At 47.8% G+C, this 20,760-nt stretch overlaps 1 protein-coding gene, 1 long non-coding RNA gene and 2 pseudogenes across 3 annotated transcripts; 2 read left to right on the top strand and 2 right to left on the bottom strand.

The window, feature by feature from the left end:
* Positions 1 to 101: 101 nt before the first annotated feature.
* Positions 102 to 6,578, bottom strand: LOC149915285 (von Willebrand factor A domain-containing protein 5A-like; annotated as a pseudogene). Its single transcript, XR_016459194.1, has 7 exons — positions 6,351 to 6,578; positions 4,521 to 4,585; positions 3,684 to 3,931; positions 3,347 to 3,569; positions 2,478 to 2,618; positions 2,263 to 2,377; positions 102 to 1,562 (listed from the first exon to the last, which is right to left on the bottom strand). The product of XR_016459194.1 is annotated as a von Willebrand factor A domain-containing protein 5A-like (transcript).
* On the top strand, positions 5,970 to 15,233 carry LOC149915283 (uncharacterized). The gene is made up of 3 exons (XR_016459195.1): positions 5,970 to 6,444; positions 6,676 to 7,606; positions 14,210 to 15,233. It is a non-coding gene; the product is annotated as an uncharacterized LOC149915283 (long non-coding RNA).
* Positions 11,683 to 13,051, top strand: LOC149915284 (olfactory receptor 10A7-like; annotated as a pseudogene).
* Positions 15,111 to 20,463, bottom strand: LOC149915282 (borealin-like). The gene is made up of 10 exons (XM_090122339.1): positions 20,281 to 20,463; positions 20,108 to 20,236; positions 19,790 to 19,830; positions 17,890 to 17,965; positions 17,570 to 17,706; positions 16,815 to 16,894; positions 16,471 to 16,569; positions 16,174 to 16,300; positions 15,632 to 15,718; positions 15,111 to 15,299 (listed from the first exon to the last, which is right to left on the bottom strand). The coding sequence occupies exons 1-10, from the start codon at positions 20,366 to 20,368 to the stop codon at positions 15,255 to 15,257; spliced, it is 909 nt and encodes a 302-aa protein (XP_089978465.1). The 5' UTR covers positions 20,369 to 20,463; the 3' UTR covers positions 15,111 to 15,254.
* Positions 20,464 to 20,760: the final 297 nt, after the last annotated feature.

Genomic DNA, 20,760 nt, shown 5'->3' with positions numbered 1-20,760 from the left:
GTCTCCAGAGCAATGGCCTGGGAAATATAAAAGCTCTCACACTTGTCTGTAGGAAAACAGAAACGCCTGTAAAGAAAATGAGAGGAAGGTTAGAAAGGGAAGAGGAAAAATGCTGAGAAGAGCCTGACAAATTCTGAGAGAAGGTCTACTAGAGGAAGAGTATAGATGGTCTTAGGGAGGTAAGACAGATGTGTGTGTGGATGTCACTGATGAAATCCCATCAAGGCAAAGAGAAGAACCGTGACAGATGAGGATCTGGGAGAATGTTTGGAAGACTGAAAGGAGGAGTCACCATGCTGGGGGACAGGAACAGGGCTCCCTCATTACCGATGGTAGTCCCGGTAACGGTGAACCTCAGCCATGATAGCTTGCTCTTCACTGGAGACCTTCCTTTGGATGAAGATGAAGAGCTGAGGTAGAGAAGAGGGGATCAAAGATTTCACGGCTCCCCACAGGGGAAAGACACCCTTCTAAAATGCAGGCAGACTTCCCCAACTCACTCCCTTACTCTCTCCCTTAGTACTCGCCTTGAAACAGGGAGAGAAAGAGATTGTATATCTCCTGTCATTAACATCAATCAGGACATCTCTCAGCACAAAGTAGCCCCCCACAAGTAAGACCCATCTTCCCCAGGTGCAGGTAAATTCCACAGAAACTCTCCAAAGCTGCCCACCCAAAGATGGTGTCACTTTTTGCCATGAGAATGTCCCAGTGGCAACTCTCAATACAAAAGTTAGCAGAATGACTCATGTTGAGCTCTAAAATCTGCCCTTGCCCCACTGTTTACACCCATTCACTCCGACAACCCTCTGTCCCTTGCTACCTGGCGAGGAAGTCCATAAAGGAAGGGGGTGCTGTAGATAGATCTTAGGAGACCCAAGAGATCACAGCCCCCAAGATCAGGGCAGATGGAAGATATGCATCCCACAGCATTGTCCATGGTTTTCTGTGTGTATTCCACACTTTGCCTACAGGAGAGCATGCAGTGTGTTTGAGAGGAAGGATCTGGTCCACAGCTATCCCCATATGACCATTCCCTACCTCACTACCAGTATTCTAGAAGCAACCTGAAAGGAGAACTACTCTATCACTGCATCTAAATGATCCTGCACTATAGCTGCCATCTAGAAAGTGTTTGTCCCATACTTTCACTTAGAAAAGTCATGCTGCGTTTGCCCTTGCCCTATCATCACCCCCAACTCACAGACAGAAGCCTTCAAAAGTGGCCCCAAAACTGTAGATGTTGAAGTAGCAACCCAGAGGCAAACTCTTGAGGAGGAAGAGCAGTGTGTTCTGGGGACAGGAAGAGGGATGGGCAGAGCTCAGTTGAGGAAGCAAGGCAGAACCTCTGCCCCTGTAAAGCAGCTTGACTGCCCACTACCTGGGCGTGAGAAATAAGTCCATAGTGATGATATCCTCAGATGGTACCTGTGCATCCTGGTAGAGGCTGCGGTCCATGACAAAGATGAATTCCCCAAGATGGCCAGGGCTGGGCATCACTTCAGGAATGCTGGGTTTCAGTGTCACCATCACCACAGGGTCCCCCAACAGGAGGAAAGATTCTTAGGAGGAAGATTCTTAGGTTGCAACACTTTTCCTTGTCTCTTCGCTTTTGTCACACACATTTCCCTCAGCTCCAGCTTATGATACTGAATGAGAAAGAGCTGTTGACTCCCTTCATCCTAGAGAGACCTTGGAGAGGCACCGTGATAAACTAGAGCGGTGGGCAACCACCAACTGTATGAAATTTAAGCAGCAGGCTGCTGAATTCTGCAACTGGGATAGGATCATCTTAGATGGATGCACAGACTTACAGACGAGAAGATGGAGAACAGCCCCATAGAAAAGGATCTGGTGATTCTGGTCAGTGACAAGCTGATGATCAGCTGTGCAGTATGCCCTGGCTGCCAAAAGGGCCAGTTGTAGACTGGGGTGCAGCATGGAGCTGCGTCAGGGAAGGGTCGGGCTGGGGGTTAGGAACAAGTTCTACACCACAGGGTGGTGGGCATGGATCAGGCTCTGCAGGGCAATGGTCACAGCACCAAGCTGCCAGAGTTCAAGAACCATTTGGACAATGCTCACAGGCGTGTGGTTTAATTTTAGGTAGTCCTGTGTGGGAGCATGAGTTGGACATGAGTGTGGACCCCTTCCAATTCTGGATACTCTGTGATTCTATAATTTGATAAAGTTCTTGCCCAAATGTTCCTCAGACTCTTCAAGTCTCCCCAACACCTGGTGCTCAATTCTGACCTCCACACTCACCAGGTGCAGCTTTGGGGTCTCTGCTCTCCACCACAGCGCTGAGATTGTGAGGCCCTCCATGATACACCAACAATTCCAACTTATCAGAGAGACAGGGTGATGATTTCAATGAAACCTGAGAACGAGTGGGGTGTGTGGAGGAAAAAGAATCATCAGCAGACTGCAGATCCTTCATTTATTTCCTCCTTTGGGACTGGCATCTTTCAGGGCCATACCTCAGCAGATGTCTGATCTGGAGCTGTGTACTGCAGTGGGGTGCAGCTGCTGTTAACACTGATATGTGACACACCACGGGCTGACTGCAGACAGATTCTGAAGTGCAGGTCTTCTGATCTCCTCTTCGGATAGGTGCCGTCCTGTAGGGACAAAGAGGTGTGAGAAGTTGAAAGGCAAGAACCTATGGCAGCAGACAGTGACTGTGGGGTGATGAGAGAAGCCTGGACAAATGGTAAGAGAGGTCTACGAGGGGAAGAATATAGGTAGTCTTAGTGAGGTGAGACGTGTGTGGAGGTCATTGATGAAATCCTATCAAGGCAAAGAGAAGAACTGGAAAAGGCAAGGATTTGGGAGAATGTTTGGAAGATTGACAAGGAGATTCACCATGTTGGGGGACAGGAGCAGGATTCCCTCATTCCCAATGATGGCCTGGGTAACAATACTCATTTAAGTTCTTTCCTCAGAGGGCGGTGAGGCGCTGGCACTGCTGCCCAGAGCTGTGGGTGCCCCATCCCTGCAGGCACTCAAGGCCAGGTGGGATGGGGCCCTGGGCAGCCTGAGCTGGTGGGTGAGAATCAGCAAATGGCCAGGGGTTGGAACTAGATGATCTTTGAGGTCCCTTCTGACCCAGTCCATGATATGATTTTATGATTCTATGATCTGTCATGGGGGGCTGTGCATAGATATCTGCAGGGATCTCCTGCCTGGGGATATATGGGGAGAATTGGAGGACTTCTGTCTGGCACACATGGGGGAGAATTTTTAGGTTCTCTAACTGTGCCATGTATGTAGGAATAGGATCCTTCCCAGAGGGATACTTGAGAGAAGTGTGCTTCTCCCTCATGGATACACTTGTTGGATCACTCACTGATGAATTTTTGTTGGGGAAATAGCTTCTTTGGCCAGCAAAACTTGGCAGCTCCATCGGGATTCAGTGGAAGCTCCTGGACATAGCACAAGCTGATGGCCACCTCTCTGTTAGGAGGCACAGTCCCCAAGAAACAAGCAAACACTGGACCCCAAAAAGCCCACTGATCCTTCAGATATCTCAAATTCTCCATGCCTGGAGTGGCTTTGTACAGCTGCTGTGCCTGCCACAAAAAATGGAGAAAAACATGTCGCTGAGGTCTCACATGGATTTCATTCTCTTTTCTCCAAACTTAACTCCAGGTCCACCCCACCTCCTCCTGACTCCATTGGAGTACCTCCTTCTTGTCCCAGAGCACTGCTTCAACACAAGTGTCCCCCGTGGTGGCATGGAAGGTGTGTACAACAGTGTCAGAGTCCACAGGAAAGATGAACATGATCTCCCTAGAGATTTGCTGCTTATTGCAGAAGAACATCTCAGACACCACATCGGCCACAAAGTCCTGGATGGTTACATTTACTGTCACAGATTCAAGCTCCATTTCGGGATAGGAAGAAAAGAACCATGTTCCTCTCGAGAACAAGCCTGAGGAAGACACAGCAGTTGTAAGACTCCCTGAATGCCTGTAGAGAATTTAACTTTCAGGTGTCTGCTTGTAATGGTCTACAGCTGTGTGCTCAAACCTGCCACAGAAATGCTGTTGCAGAGCTGACAAATAGCAACAGAAAGTCCCCAAGGCAGCCAACATGTTTCCCTGGGACCACAGATCCTCATCTATCTAAGCCACCACCTTCTTTGAGACTAATGTTCTGGTGAGATTAACTTAATCAGATGTACTACTCATTTTGCACTGCTGGAAAGGAAGGGGGGACCGTATCAGGGGCGCTTAGCATAGCATCAAAGGCAGAGTCACAGAAAATCTGTAACATCCTCCCACTTCTTGATGGCTTCTCTGGAAAGCCCTCAGCACTATGGGTGAAATGAGCCACACTTCTTTTGCTATGCAACTCAGAATCAGTGAAGGCTGCTTACAGGCCACATCCTCAAGTTTCCAGAACATGGTAAGGTGTGCTTCCCTCTCAGCCATCCAAGAAAAGAGTTCCTTTCCACATCATTTTTCCAGAAAAAATCTTCCCCACTCTTCACAGATACCACCCTCCTGACCCCAGCTCACCTCTGTACCTCCTCTGCTTGCTCAGGGTGCCACTTACTCTCATCCTGACTGGTTGAAGACAGTTTCTGTGTGGAAAAGGGCATACATTGAGTTACGAGGATCTAATGACAAAAAGTGGGCCCCTTCCACCAATATACATCACAGCCAAGATGGCTCTTCGCCATCACATACCATTTTGTCCCTCTCTCAAGAGCCTTTGAGCAGATTAATAGGAGACTAACTAGTGGAATGGGAATTGCAGGTGCCAAAAATCTCTCTTGTTTCTAGGCTGTGGCGGTGCTTAATTCATGTGAGATCACAGGGAAAGTGGCATAAATGATGGGTCACAGGCTGAGACACGAGGCAAGAGCATGAGCTTGGGCCTGAGCACTGACAGTTGCACCTAGACAAAACCAGCACCAGTGCTGACAGGATGAAATGGACAGAGGGCTGGACAGGCAGAACAGATGAAGCATGGTCTGGGTGTGAGGAAGGTGGCACTGCTGGCTGGCTGGGGAGGGCTGTATTTGGTGGCAGTAGGACTGAATGGTAGGAAATGTGAAGATATAGGAAACTGGGCAGGAGAACGGATGAATAAATTTGTAGCTGGATACACGGATGGCCATCCAGGGAAGCGGAAGGCAGATAAGCAAGCACTGAAGGAGCTGATAAGCAAATGTAGAATGCGAGGGAAAGGATGCTAAATACTGCCAAATTCGTGATTGATAGGTCAATTCAGCACCTAAAGATGGGTATCTAGAGACAGCTAGTCCTTGCACATATCACTGATCTAAACTGCTCAGAGCCTTAGCTCAGTGGTCATAGCTTTGTATCGTGGAGCCATACAGCAGGTGAGTGGCCTCACAGAAATAAGGAAATCCAGTCTGACTGCCTCTGCAGAATGATGACTGTCTCCCATAGGTCCTGTGCTATACATGTTGGCACCATGTGTCTATCTTGGAAATGACAGGATGTCCAAACATCCATGTTTCATGCTATCCTTCAGCAATTTTATGGTTCTATCATCCTTTTTATATACCCAATTTCTTTACTGTGCTAGCTATAGGAAAAGTCATTTATAAATGATGCTCTAAAGCATATGAGTGTCCTTACTGGGATAAGCAGCTCCCAGCACTGCAGTCAGCAGGTCCCAGTGAGAAATGCCTGTATGGAAAAGGAATACTGTTGAAGACACAGTCTGAGCTCCTTGCTGCGGGGGCAGCTGCAAGGTATTCAATCAGAGGACCTTCTGGGGGAATTGGAAAAGGAGGAGGAAGTGCCTGAATGGCCCAAGTCATAAGAATAAACTGGTGAATGTTACCACTGACAAAGCATATGATTCCTTGCTCATTATTGATTTACCAATGATCAACTTTAAGGAATCCATTAAGAAAATAGATAAGCCTGTACACTCTGGTTCTGTATAATTCTGAATTGTTGAATATCACCACCTCTGTGTATATGTCTCAAGGAGAATTTGGACCTTAACTTGCATATCTTTGTCGTCAGCTGTGGAGGCCCCAGACATGCAGGCACCATTGGAACTGATCACCTCAAACCAATTCCATTTTTGCACTCTCTCTGAGGGCACACTTGTTCCTTAGTCACGTGCAGAAGCCCTGAGAGCAGCAAGGGACAGACATGCACACACACGCACTGCCCAGAGAAGCATAAATGCACAGTCACATTGTTCCTGCACCCCTTGGCCTGGCAGGACACGGCGGCACAGAAGACAGAGAGGCACAGACAGAAGCCAGTGAGCCTGTTGCCGCGGTGTGGCAAGCACAGAGAAAGGATCGTGCACATGGAAACAGCACACGGCTGGAAGGATGGATGCAGACAGGAACTCACCAGAGAACGCAGCCTGCAGCAGGAGCAGTGAGCAGACGGGCACAGGAGCGGCTCAGGAGCGGAATCCTCCCTGCTGTAACACAGAGGAGGAGGGGTGAGCTCTGCAGGAAGCTGCGGGCAGAGGGGGAGCTGCCTGCTGCAGCGCCTGGGCGGCTGCCTGGGAAGGGATGCAGCCAAATGCTCGTTCAGGGACGAAGGGCTGCGAAGCAGGGCTGCGGCCGTGCCTTCCTGCTGAGATGGGCTGAGGGCTGGAGAATGTGTTTCCATCGGAGTCTCGGCAGTCCCTGTATTTTAAAATATTCTTTCACAGTGCTTTTTATTTCAGCATCTGATGGCTGAGAGAAGACCCTGGCAGCATTCCAGGCATAGCCAGCTACAGGGACTGCAAGTCTGAAGGAAATCTCTGTGTATCTATGTGTGGTGGCCTGGAAGCTCCTCCTGGTGTCTTCCAAAGAGACAAGACAGATAAACCTGTATTTTAGCTAAATAACTAGGGGACTTATCACAGAGAGCTGCCTTGTGCCCTGGATGCAATGTACAGAAGTTCTGCTGCTGGATTTGCAGGTGCATGATGTATGTGTGGATGCCAACAGCTCACCCGTGATCAGGATTAACTAGAATATTCTGAGTGCACTCACCTAAATAATAAAGGAGGAAAGGAAATGAGTCCAAACAGATGGAGCCAGACTCTGCTCATTCACACCCCATGACAGGATGAGAGGCAATGAGGAAAAAAACAAAACTGGTGGAACGAGAGGATAAGATGTAAGATAATTCAAAGATGGAACCCATTTGAGAGAAGCCTGTCAGATTCTCTCCCACTTGGAATTTCTGTCAGCTGCCACAACAGTGACACTCTGTGATGTCTTCTCACGAACATGGGAAGCTCTGGCGTGTCAACCTACCCACTGCGCCCCAGGAAGTTAGAATTCTTAGTCAGGACCAAGGGCTCAGCAAGATCTCTACTTCTAAAGCAGGCAGTTCGTACATTTGCAATCGTACTTGTTTCTATATTTGTCCCTAGAAGGCAGCAAGGAAGCTCAGTGAAAATGAAACCCAAGAGAGGTATTTTCATGCTCATTGTGATATTTTATTTCTGTTGAGGTAAATCCACCAAACAACGCATATTGTTCCTACCCTCTCTGGGAAGACTAAATGATGAGTTTGCTCCAAGTTGTGTCTGCGTGCTCGATGAAAACATGGATTTTCCTCCCTCTACCTAAATGAATACTCCTGTGTCCTGGCATCTCTTACAGGTAAGTGCTTTCAGTCACTTTGCCAAAAACTGTTATTCGTGGCAAAAGGAACTAGTGGAAGAGAGATGTAGAATACCAATGACATTATCTCCTGGGTGATGAGGTTTCTGTCCAAGACAACTGCAATCTCTGCTGCAATGACTTTACTGTATAAAGATGTCTTTGTTTTTGTTTGCTTCTTTGTTTGTTTGCTTCTTTCCTTGGAAACAAAGACTGGAATGTAGTTTTTCTCTTGCCTTTCCGCCCCTGTCAAATAACGAGATGCTCATCTATTAAAAGATGTTGTGGGTCAGGGTGGAGAAAGTATCTTTCTCAATGAAATAATGCATATTTCTTCCATGCAGCAAGGTTAAAAATTCACAAAAGGAAAAAACCTCCATCCCCAGAGTGATACAAGGTGATGTATCATGAATGCTGAGTTACTAATTAGTAATTCATAAAAAAAAAAGTGTCCACAAAAAGTGGACAGACAAAGCACAAAGTTATGAAGTACACTCTGAGATACATCTGATTTCCTGATTTGTTTCAGTTTATCAGGGCAATTAAAAACAGTCAAGGTAAAAGATAAAAATACACTACATTACCACTGCAGCATGACAGCAGGACTAGAGAAAGCCTGGCTTTGTTGTTCATGATGATGGCATATCTAAGGGGGTTGCATATGGCCACATAGCGGTCATAGGCCATAGCTGCCAAAATGTAGCATTCGGTGGCCCCCAAGAAAATGACAAAGTAGAGCTGTGTGGCACAGCCCTCATAGGAAATTCTCCTGCCCTCTGACAGGAAGCTTACCAACATCTTGGGAACGACAGTGGATGCTGTGGAAATATCCAGGAAGGACAGGACCCGGAGGAAGAAGTACATGCGCATGTGGAGGGTAGGATGCGCTGTGACCAGGAAGATGAGAAGGTTCCCAGTGAGGAACTCTCTAGCCATCTACTCTATGAGCTAAAAGTCAGCCTACTCCATTTACTGCAACAGTGCAGACAACTGTCTCGCACAGAGACCTTTAAGACACAGTAGCTGCATTGGTAAAGTAAGTTGTAAGTGTAGGTGATAAGGGAAAATGAACATGATCCAAGAATAAGAAAAATAAAGGTGATGAAAGCTGTCATGTCAACCATAGAGGTGGAATTGAAGGCAAGAGCAGTCAAAGAACCAGTGCTTCAAAAAACGTGACTGAAATTACAGCCAAAGAAAGACAAAGTGCTAACCAGAATGACTGGAAGAGGAATGGCTGGAAAACCACAAACCCATGAGCAAAGGGCTAGCTGAGTAGAGAGAATGCTGCTCACGCAAATGCTTAGTGCAGTGGGAAGCATACAGCTAACTAGCAGTCATAAACTCTGACAGACTGCATGAAATATTCACTGCAGCCCAGGCAGAAAATAACACAGATCTGTAGAATGGAGCTGGTGAAGCAGACAGTTTCGCTGATCCCTGCGAGGAGTGCAAATGCTTTGGGAATGTGGGCAGTAGTTACCAAATCTCCAGGAAGGAGAGTTTACGGAGAATAAAACTATGAGTTTTTGGAGCAGACGGTTATTTGGGTCAAAAACTGGCTGTATGGCCAAACCCAGAGGGTTGTGGTCAGTGCTGCAGAGTCAGACTGAAGACCAGTAATGAGTGGAGTGGAGTAGCCCAGGGGGCAGTACTGGATCTGGACATTGGAGTAAAGTACACCTTCAGAAAATCTACAGATTACACAGAACTATGTGGGGAGTGGCTGACCTGACTCACCAGGGGGCTGTGCAGCCATTCAGAGGGACCTTGACATGCTGGAAGGGTGGGCTGACGAGTATCTGACAAGTTCAGCACGAAGTGCAAAGTCCTGCAGCTGGCAATGAACAACCCCAGGCACAAGTGCATAATGGGGCCACTCAGCTGGAAGGCAGCACTGCAGAAAAGTTCTGGTAGACACCAAGCTGAACAAAAGTCAGCAATGGTTCCTCGCCACTTAGAAAACTAATGAAATTCTTGGCTGCATTAGGCAAAATATTGCCGGCATTTCAAGAAAGGTGATCCTTCTCCTCTACCCAGAACTGGTTAGGACACAGCTGGAGTACTGTGTCTTGTTCTGAACCTTTCAGTACAAGAGAGATCTGGACATACTTGAAAGACTTCAGTGTAGGGCTGTGGAGGTGATCTTGGGATTGGAGCACCCCTTCTATGAGGACAGAGAGTTGGGATTATTCAGTCTGGAGAAGAGGAGGCTCAGGGAGGATCTTGTCAATGTCTAACAGTACCTGAAGTGAGGATGCAAAGAAGACAGAGCCAGGCTGTTTTCAGTAGCGCCAGTGCCAGGACAACAGGCAACAGGCAGAAACTGGAACACAAGAGGTTCCATCTAAACATCAGGTAACAGTTCTTTACTGTGCAGGAGATGGAGCTCTGGGACTGGTTGCCCAGAGATGTGGAATCTCTTTCCTGGGTGATCTTCAGAAGTCACCTGGACATGATTTGGGCAACCTGCTCCAGATGTCCCTGCTTGAGCAGAAAGAGTGGACCAAGCCACCTCCAGAGATCCCTTCCAACCTCACAGTAGTGCATAGCAGGAGAAAGAGATAGTGGACACAAGTTGAAAAGAGCGTGGTGAGGCACTGGAACAGAGAAGCTGCCGACACCTCATCCCTGAAAGTGATCAAGATCAGGTTGGATGGAGCCCAAGGCAATCTGCTTTATTGGGTGGCAACTAGATGATCTTTGATGTCTCTTCCAACCAAAGCTGTTCTATGATTTGATGAAAAAAAGAGGTTCCACGCACTGCATTGGAAGTCAGACACTAAATAGTTGTAGTCTACATCCCTGGCGATTTTCAAAATACTCCTAGACAAAGCCCTAAGCAACCTGGTCAGACCTCATAACTGACTCTGAATTGAGTAAGAGGTTGTCCTAAAAGATCTCCTGAATTCCTTTACAGCATGGATTATCATATCAAGTTCTCATATGACCCAACAAGTAAGAAACATCAACAAAACTGTGGTAGAAAACCTCTTAGGAGCTAGATTGCTGACCCTAGCAGATATGTTTGCAAGCAAGGACAGACTTTCTTTTCAGATCAGGGCAAACTTGAATGAAACTTCAGAATCCCATCCAGACTTCTGTGTGCAGGCAGACTAGTCCTATAAAAAACTCTGAACGCTCTGCCAGTGTTGCTGAAAAACAAGTCAAGTGGCTCTAAGGAGTAAAAACGATTGGACTTTCCTGAGACATCATCAACACTATCAAACTAGGTGAAGAAGTGAACTGTCTGAATGAGACAACCTCCTCCTAAAAGGAAAGCTTTTAGGGTGGGGTGGAGTTCCTTGAGCCCAGCCATGCAATTCAGATTGCTTCAAGGACACACACACTGACATAACATGACAAAGAATCATCTGGAAACTTGTGCAGCATGGGGAGTCCAGCTGGCATATGAGAATGAACAGTGGGAGTAAACACCTGAATATGAATATTTGTATTTCTACCTGTAAATGGAATTCAACTCAGCATTATTTTCCCTAAGTTTAGATAATCGTTATATTGTGGGTTTTTTTGTGTGTGTGTTTTTTTTTGTTTGTTTTGTTTTTTTTTTTATGGTATTTATTTAAAGATTAATGTGTTTGTACACTGTTAATATATAGCTTTGGATATGCTGAATCATTTATTCTGCATTTACATTAAATGCCTCAAACACAAGCGTGTCTGAGAGGTTTATTACTGCTGCACTGTTACATTTTCTCCATACAGTACATGTGAGTTTCATTGTGGAAAGACATATGGATGTCTATAGGGCCTGGAACTTTCTGTTGTATGATGTTTATGGCTTTCCTTGATGAGGTTATCTTACTGAAGATAAATAAAATCATACACAGGAGTCTGTGAATCTCCTCACTGAAAAAAATATTTTAGATCCCCTGGCCAAACACAGATGTGTATTTTAGGACTGCCCCAGCAAACTGATCAGTCTCATGTAAAAACCCAGAGGAATGGGACTGGAGGTAACAATCTTTGGACTGTAGATGTTTTGGTTGCCAGCTGCACTGAAGCACTCTGGTCTGACCGGCCCTCCAGTGCTCCATCCATTTGATTCCTCCCACATGAAGCCAGCAGAAGGACCAGAACCAGAAAACCATACTCTTCTGACAGAATTTGTCCTCTCTGGATTGTCCAGCCACCCAGAGCAGCAGAACTGGCTGTTCTTCTCATTCAGTTTGATTTATACCTTCACCCTCACTGGGAACCCTCTCATCTTCCTGGTCACAGCGCATCCTACCCTCCACATGCGCATGTACTTCTTCCTCCGGGTCCTGTCCTTCCTGGATATTTCCACAGCATCCACTGTCGTTCCCAAGATGTTGGTAAGCTTCCTGTCAGAGGGCAGGAGAATTTCCTATGTGGGCTGTGCCACACAGCTCTACTTTGTCATTTTCTTGGGGGCCACCGAATGCTACATTTTGGCAGCTATGGCCTATGACCGCTATGTGGCCATATGCAACCCCCTTAGATATGCCATCATCATGAACAACAAAGCCAGGCTTTCCCTAGTCCTGCTGTCATGCTGCAGTGGTAATGTAGTATCCGTGGTGCAGACAGCTTGGGTGTTCACCTTGTGGTTCTGTGGACCCAACAAGATTAACTACTTCTTCTGTGACATTCCTCCACTCATTATGCTCTCCTGCACTGACACCTCTTTGTATGAAAAGCAGACACTTACCACCGCAGTGCTGGTCATCTTTGCACCATTTTGTCTCATCCTGGTATCTTATGCCTGCATCATCTCCAACATCCTGAAGATTTCTTCTGCAGAGGGCAGGCGAAAGACCTTCTCCACCTGTTCTTCACATCTTATTGTTGTAACTCTTTATTATGGCAGTGGGAGCTTGATTTACTTACGGCCCAAAGTCAATTACTCTCAATTACTCTCAAGACATTAAGAAATTTTTTTCTCTCATATACACAGCTATAATTCCAGCACTAAATCCCCTGATTTACAGCCTGAGGAATAAAGAAGTGAAAGGAGTACTAATTAAAACTATAGCTGACCTGAGGAAGAAAATCTTTTATTGTACATGAATGTGGAGCTTTAAAATGCTATTTCTGGCATAGGTCATTGTGTAAGGTTGCTAGCTCACTAAAAAAAATAGGTGTTTTATAGATGTGAATGTTTTGTCTTTATTCTTGCCTTCAGTAGTAAGTCATTTAAAATTTTAGTTTCTCATTCTTCCTTGTGAGGAAGAAATGTAACTAGACATTTCCTTTAGATCAAACCAGTCAAAATCAGCTCAATGCCAGTCAAAATCACCTCAATGCCACAGCTTATTTGGGCACTTGGGTCTGAAGGTCTTGCTTTCATTGCAGGAGATTCAGCTGACGCGCTCACTTAAGAAATATTATTTTACTGTGTGAAAACTTGGTCCTTATCTTGTTTGTAAGCTCTCTGTATGTACTGAAAGAATCCAGCCTCCCCACAGCCTTCTTTTCTCCAGGCTGAACAAGCTCAGCTCTCTCAGCCTTTCCTCATACCAGAGGTGCTCTAACAAGGCAGAGGAACTGATGCTCATTCCTTGCTTCCAGATAGACTTAAGCATTTCATATAGCACAGTCACCAGGAAGGTATCTTGGGACCTGAGACAGAATAATTAGTATTTTGCATCTCTCATCCTTTCTTTCAGATCTAAAGTACCATGACTCCGTGATGTAAATTCCGCGTGAATGTTTCTCTGTCATTTCTTTCTTTCTGGAAATCATTATTATTTATATTTCAATTCAGAGAACCAGGAGAGCTAAAAAAGTTTTCAACAGCAACCAACAAAACAAAGCTAACAAACAAAGAAAAAGGAAAGTGAAGCTGACTGCATTTAATACCTGTAATTAGCAAAGACTCTTTGGATTAATAAGTGGAAACCTTCTTGTAGTAAATTCCTGTAGATGCTGAAAGCATTTACTTTCTTTTGTGAACATTTCTTTAACAGTTTTACTAACATTTACTAACAGTTGCTATTAAGTCTGCACTGTGGTCATCTGCTTCCCTCTTAGAGGTGTTTATGGTTGGTTTGTTCACTGTTCACTTTGGTGCCAGGCAGTGCTTTGGAAAACATCGCCCACAACCCATTAAACTTAAGAGAAGGTTCTGCACATCTGTGCTTGGGTCTCAAGAGTTCCTTTCGTGATAAAAATTTTGCTGAAGCCATTCCTTCTAGTGACACCTCTGAAAAATACAAAGGTTCTCAGGCGACCAAAGACGGGTTTTACCAGTCTACTTGGGCTACTAGGAAACTTAACCTTCACATGGTGAAAATTAAGGCTGATATATGACAAGGGAACCAAGTCAACATTTTGGCTTCTCAGACTGCTCTGCTGGAGAGAAGACTGAGAGTGCTCGGGAACATGGAAAGGGGCAGAACCAGGACAGATAGCTAAACTGAAGGAAATTCTGCGCTAGGAGATGTCTTGATGAACAATGAAACTGGGGGAAGTTAGCCAGGGGGAGTGCAGTTCTTAGGGACTGGCTGGGCTTCTGTCTGCTGGTACTGAGAGATTGCCTTGTGTGTCACTTGTTTTGTGTACTCTTTTTTTTCCCCCATTTTTATTTTCCTAATAAACCCTCTTTATCTCTACCCACAGGTTTTACTTTTCCTTCCCAACTCCCTCCTCCATCCTACTGTGGCAGGGCAGGAATGCACAGGTAGTGTGGTGCTGAGCTGCCTGTCAGTTTAACCCCGACATATAGACTGCCTAGGTCTCCAGATGCTTAACGCAATATCCTGATACCTTAATAATTCTCCACCAAACCTTTATCACCTCTTCTGTGCCATGGCCATCTTCCCACCACAAGCTGCGGTCATGGAATATGTGGGCAAATACAGAGCACAGCCTGAACAGGCGACTGACCTGCAAAAAAGGCCTCCTGCTTACTTGGGAACACAAGTAAACTGCCTCAGCCTGAGCTTCTGCACATAGCTAGAAGAACCTTGTTCGGGAGAAACTGGTCTGCAGCTGTACCCCAGTCTCCTTGCCTCATGTGAACGACCTTGCTTCTGTAGGGCAGCTGCCCGCAGTAATACCAGTGACTCTCCACTGGATGAATTCATCATAATTTGCCTCTGTATATTTCCTTCAGGACCAGAAAATCTTAATGAAGAAGCGCTGGCGCTTTTGCATTACACTCAGAGATTCTGTTCCAGGAAGGGAATCAGCTTCCCTGCATTGCCTGAAACACTTGAACTGAATAGCAGAGGGAAATTCCAATTTGGTTAAACCAAACGCTACTGCCACGTGGGCTGCAGAAGGGGCAGAAGGGATTCTAGTAGTGTGCACAAGCAATACACTGCAGAGAAAAGAACTATTGTTTAGCCACTCCCTGGAGGCACACGGGGCTCAGACAAAATGGGAAATGGATTTGGGTGATGAATGTGGTTAGCTATTAGCTGCCAGGTAACTGTGATTCATGCCAGCTACAACCAAATCACTCTGACAGCTGGAAAAGGACGTTTGAATATTAACAGCGTTGTCAGTTACACAGCACTGGTTTTAACTGCTTTGCTGTTTGTTTTCTTTTTATTTCCTTTTGTTTAAATGAATGCTCACAGAATTATAAGACACCAAATAAAATGTACTTGTAGCTTATAGTAGTTCCACATTTACAAAAGGTGTTGACATTTGTTGCTCTTCACCTATGGGTTTTTGCACTGCTACAAGCTCGTGCAAGACGAACCTAGAAAGAAAGAAATTCATCAATAGCCAAAGAGATTATAACCCACAGCCACTTCCGCTTTCCACTCGAAGCAGAAGACACCTTTAGTTTCGATTCAGTTTCTCAAAATGCTGACAACAGTTATTTTTCTACAAGTATGAGGTTTTATCCTTCTTTCCCTTCCCAGTTCATGCTTCTTCACCAACGGTAGGAGTTAAGATACAAGACTTGAAATAAGAATCTTCTGTTACAGCTCAGTACCTCAACAGTTAAGGACAACAATTAAGGACAGAGACAATGCTGCATTACAGCTTCAGGTCCCGAACAGAAAAAAAAAAAAAGGAAAGACTTACAGACAGATTCTTCATAATGCCTTGTGCCCCTGGATTGAGACGAAGAAGATTCTTCTTGGTCAGACCACTTGCTGTTAAACGAATACTCTGTAAGAAGCCAAACACCACCAAATCTCAGGTTTCACGGTTGTTTAGCTGCAGCAGCTAGAAGCAGCAAAAAAAAAAACAACTCCATGCACACGGGGAGGCCGCGTACGTGCCAAGAGCCGCATCCAGCTTGACCAGCTCATCCTGTACCTGGATGACCAGCTCATCCCGATGTACCGCCGTGAACAGAAGGTACTTTCAGCATTACTCAAAAGCGCAGGAAAGCAACAGTCTGCATTCTGCTTAGACCAGAATTCCTAGACAGCTCCTGCTTGTGACTAATAATTTCTTCAGGTTCTTTTTAAGCAACATTTACCTCCTGATAAGCTGCGGTGGCACAAGTAAGCGGGCGAAAATGGATGAACAGGAGGGAGTCCCTTGAAACTGATAAGGCCTCCAAGAAGGCACAGGCTCTCCTTGCTGCATGGATTTTACAGACTCAAATTTGATTTTACCTCCCCTCCTCCAACAGGAACGGTAATGAAGACATCATTGCCATCAGCAAGGGGGCTGCCATTAGCAGAGATGGTGTAAACACGTTCATTTACTGTGGGTGTGCGCAAACCCGGCGTCTTGAAAAATCTGGAAAAAGCAACAGGTGAGGAATTTTACTGGAATTGCTTAAAGCACTTGGACCAAAAGTCTTCCACTGCAGGTTCAAAGCGCTGCTGGAAAATATCCCGCATATAGACAACCGAGACGTAAGGAGCAAGCAGCAAGGCACTTACAGAGAAATGCAATAGAATACAAACCTGGAATCAGACCTGGGTGTGACGATGGAAGCGCCTCCTCGAGCACAGAGATCAAGATTTCTGCCAGTAGCTGGAGTGATAAAGCTGCTTTTGCTTGATCTGCTTAAAAGGAAGCATGTAAGTAGAGCCCTGCTCTCGGAAGAATAATTTTAACAGACACGTAAGCACTGTCTTACCAAAGACTTAGATGAGACAACCCAAGGTTCTCACAGATCGCCCTACAGCACGGCATGCCTACATCACCCAGCCTGCTAGGCCACGCACCACCCCAGTCAGCAGCTACGTTAGCACCGCACCTTTACTCTCTGTTTCTGAAATCCTGCCACAAAACTCATCGCCGTTACCTTTTACTCTTGCGTTTCACTCTTGCTGAAGGAGGTCTTCTGCTCCTGGACACTGGTGCTTTTTTAGTGGACGTCCTCACCTGAAACACATTAGCTGCCAAGTCAGTCATTTCCTTCTCCTGTGACAGCCAAGTCCGCATCGAGCAAATGCTCCCATACGAAACGCTTGGCTCAGCAGGCTCCTTCCTGCAGCACAAGAGTCTGAAACAAGCCACGGGACAAACTTCTGAGACCTTCCCCATTTGAGTATTACTTCTCACATCCTTTCCCCGAAGCTCAGCTGTAGAACTTCAGGAGGATAACGGACCACGTTAACTTCTACTCTGACTTAGGACGGTTCATGTATTTACCATTGCCCACAGCAGAACTCATATACTACAAAACCGAAAACCATTATTGGTAAATATTTTCAACGTGACCCAGACCGTTCTGCTCTAGGGAGTATCACTCCCTACATACAGCAACGCTGAAGACACCCGCTCAGATGAGAAGGATGAGACTCTCACGCGCAGAAGTACAACAGGAATAAAAGCAGAGGTAACCTGCAGCACAGTCACTTTGCTTGCCACAAGTACCAGCACTACCTGCCAACGAAAGCCAGCTTCCAGCATCACTGGGATGATCAGGAAGCAACAGCTTTTTCAAAGTCACCCTTACAGCATCCTGCACAGCTGTCCCATCATAGGCATCAGCATCGTCTCGGTACATAGTTTATATCCTGGGAATAAAAGCCATCACAAAGAGCAGCTACCTACCTTTCCGTTTCTTGGACTAGCACTTGCAGCTGCTTGCTCCAGAAGAAGTTGGTCATCGTGTTTTGCTTTCTTTGCTGGAGGAAGCGAAGGAACCTCTGCTGCTGCTTCAGTAGCTTCAACACCCTGTTTAGATTTTCCTACAAAAAGAAGAAAGCATTATTCAAGTAGACAGGAAAAAAAAAACCTAACGTGACATAATTAAAGCAAGTAAAACTACTTCAGGTCGCAGGGATAAAGGTAGAATTACGTCCTTGTCTTTAAACGTAGCGAAGGCTGTAGCTAAGAACCAAATCAGCATTCACAGAATGTTAACTACTGACCTTTCGTGATGATTTTCAAGGGAGTCTGGATAAATTCTGCTGTCAGCTTGTTTATTTCTGTTATTCCCAAGTCTGCCTAGGATTAAGAAGTCATAATATTGTCAGGATGATCAGTAGCGCGAGTTTGTGATAAGTCAAGGTTGCAGGCAAAATCTTTATAACTATTTCACATATATAACTATTTAACGTAACTGTATCTTTACGTTCTTCTGTTGTGCTCAATCTTTTCCTTCCTCATTATTCTGGACATAACAGATCACGGTGCCCTTCAGTGCCGGCACGCCTTGCTGGGCAGCTGCGAGCACGCTTCACCTACTCCCTGCTGTTCAACCACCACAGCAACGCTTTAGCTTACTGAGAGGCGCGTGCTCTTCCAGAGACCTAGGAGCAAACCCCTACAGCGCGGGGCTCTGCAAAATGACCCGGGGAAATGGCCGCAAGTTGTACCAGAAGAGGTTTAGGTTAGACTTAAGGAAGAACTTTTTCTCTCAGAAAGCAGTCAGGCACTGGAATGGCCTGCCAAGAGAGGTGGTGGAGTCGCCATCTCTGGCAGTGTTCAAGAGGCGTCTGGACGAGGAGCTGCGAGATACGGGTTAGTAGCTTGTGGTAGCAGTGGTAGTGTGAAGACGGTTGGACTAGATGATCTTATAGGTCGTTTCCAGCCTTGTGATTCTATGATTCTATGACTCCAGGGGAGCAGAGCAACCTTAGCAGGAGAGAAGACAACGGTGATCTCTGTGTGTGATGATGGAGCAGCCAATGGAGAGTGATTATATCGTGTTTGGTTCTTTTTTTTTTCTTTATGACCATCCCTGAAGAATGTTAAAATGCAAAGAGGATTGGGAGAGGCGTACTGGCAGACGCTGCCCAGAGCGTGCCCATCACTGTAGGGTGTATACATACAACAGCCCCAAAAGCACAGCTGGGTCCCCCGTCTGGCCTTTGTTTACAGCGTGCCACGGTTTGAGCCTCAAAAGCTACACTCCCGAGGCTGCTAATGCTTGTATGCCCCCCACTGCCTTCCCAGCAAATCTGTCGATGGGCAGAGAGATGTTTCAACAGGTTTCCAAGCTTCCCTCCTCCCACGCTTTTCCTTTTCTCCCCCTCAACATCTCTGGACATTTCTGGAACGTCCCAACCAACACAATCACATTGTTCACACTGTCATGTTTTCGGAATGTGCTTTTCAGTATCAGTATCGGTCGGCGGGATCTTCTGCAAAGCCGGGTAACATTGAGTGGCAGAGGGTGTGGAGGAACTCAGGAGAAAACTTAGAGAAGCAGACACTCCCGGTGTCACGGAACTCCCCTCCCAAACTCCCGTGGAACCCTGAGAGGTTAGGCAGGTATTGAAGAGAGGGAAGGCTGCGGCCCCAGCACACCTACGGAGGCACAATTTATTTGGGGCCTGGCCCAACAGCCCAACAGCATATGAGCGAGTTTGAGGAGCTGCTTCGTCAACAATCAGCACTGAAGCGCGGCTCCCTTTAACACCTTGATTACCAGTTCAAACTGGACGTTTCAAGGAAAGGCCCCCTCCACATGACGTGCTTCTGATGCCACTTGGAGTAAGCGGCTTGCGGTGATTACACAACGGGCTCAGAGGGGAAACCGCAATCATCCAGGAATTTTGGAAGCGGCCTGAGAGGTCCTTTCCAACCTCAGCGATCCCTTAGCGTGAAACTAAGCAGGCCCGCAAAGCCGGGCAAGGAGCAGCACGAGCATGCAAACCCTGCAGGGGACACCACAGCATCTCCTCCCGCTAAGCCTCAACGCAGTTAAGATCCGCGTGCGTAACCCGCGCTATCGCAGCAGCGCTCCTGCGGATACACAAAGCCTTCGTCTCCTCCAGGAACGCACCACGCGCCGCGGAAAGTTTCCTATTCGTGCCCGATACCTACCGTCACCGCCTCTTCCAGGACTTTCCGGCTTCCCCCTTCAGCTAGAAAGAAGACGCACTCGTTCGGAAGCGTCGCTGCGGTCCGCAGCCGGGACAGCTCCCGCAACACCCGCAGCCGCGCCGCAACGCCGCCGCAGGAGCGGGCGGCGCACAGCAGGCGTTCCGGCGGCGAGCGAGCGGCCCCGGGCAGAGGGGGCGGCGCACCCGCCCGCGCCCACTCGCGTTCTGTTCGCGCGAGCCCCGCACGCCGCGTCCCACCGCTCCTCAGCGACGGCCGCCGAGCGCCGCTCCAGGGGAAGCCCGCGCCCCCCGCCGCTACCGAAGAACTGCAGCCAGTTCATCTCGCGGAGCGCCACGGGCAGCCGGAGGAGCTCCACGTCGTACAGGTTCTCCATCTCCTTGACCAGGCGCTCCCCGCTCGCCCGCAGCTGCTCGACCCGGCTCCTCGCTGCGGGGACGGACGCGGCGTCGGACGCGGCCCGAGCGGCCTACCCTCCCGGTCGAAGTCCTTCAGGAAGGCGCTCAGCTTCCTGCCGCGCGCGCCCGTGGCCGCGGCCGCCTTCCTGCGGGCAGGAGCCATGAGGGCCGAGGAGCGGCGCGAGCGCACCGAGCCCCGCTCCCGCACGGCGCGACAGCACCGCCCGCCCGCGCCGCGTTCAACCGCCGCCCAACGCGCGCCCGCCGCCCAATCAGAGCTCCGCGAGCGGCGGCGCAGCCAATGGGAGCGCGGCGCGGCGTGATGACGCCCGGCGCGGCGTGATGACGATGGCGGGCGCGGCGGGGCCGGGCCGGCGCGGCCGTTGTGCTGCGGCCGTACGAGGAGCGAGCGGCGGAGCCGGGCCTGGCCTGGCCGAGCTGCTGCGGCGCGGGCCACGCGGGCCGCGCTGCCCGTCGTTGGCCGACGCGCCGGAGGGCCTGCGGGACGCGGAGCGTTACTACTAGCGGCGCCTGCAGCCTCCCGTGGCGGGGCTC

Source organism: Phasianus colchicus, chromosome 21 (genome assembly GCF_987193195.1).
Source record: "Phasianus colchicus chromosome 21, bPhaCol1.hap1.1, whole genome shotgun sequence".
NCBI classification, from domain to species: domain Eukaryota; kingdom Metazoa; phylum Chordata; class Aves; order Galliformes; family Phasianidae; genus Phasianus; species Phasianus colchicus.
The sequence above is the reverse complement of the archived record's forward strand: the minus strand, read 5'-3'. Positions and strand labels throughout refer to the sequence as shown.

Coding starts and splice junctions, on each gene's coding strand:
- LOC149915282 (XM_090122339.1), bottom strand. CDS start 20,368: ATGGCTCCTGCCCGCAGGAAGGCGGCCGCGGCCACGGGCGCGCGCGGC. Junction 20,237..20,280: donor GAAGGACTTCGACCGGGAGG/GTAGGCCGCTCG, acceptor CCGTCCCCGCAG/CGAGGAGCCGGGTCGAGCAG. Junction 19,831..20,107: donor GAACTGGCTGCAGTTCTTCG/GTAGCGGCGGGG, acceptor TCTTCTTTCTAG/CTGAAGGGGGAAGCCGGAAA.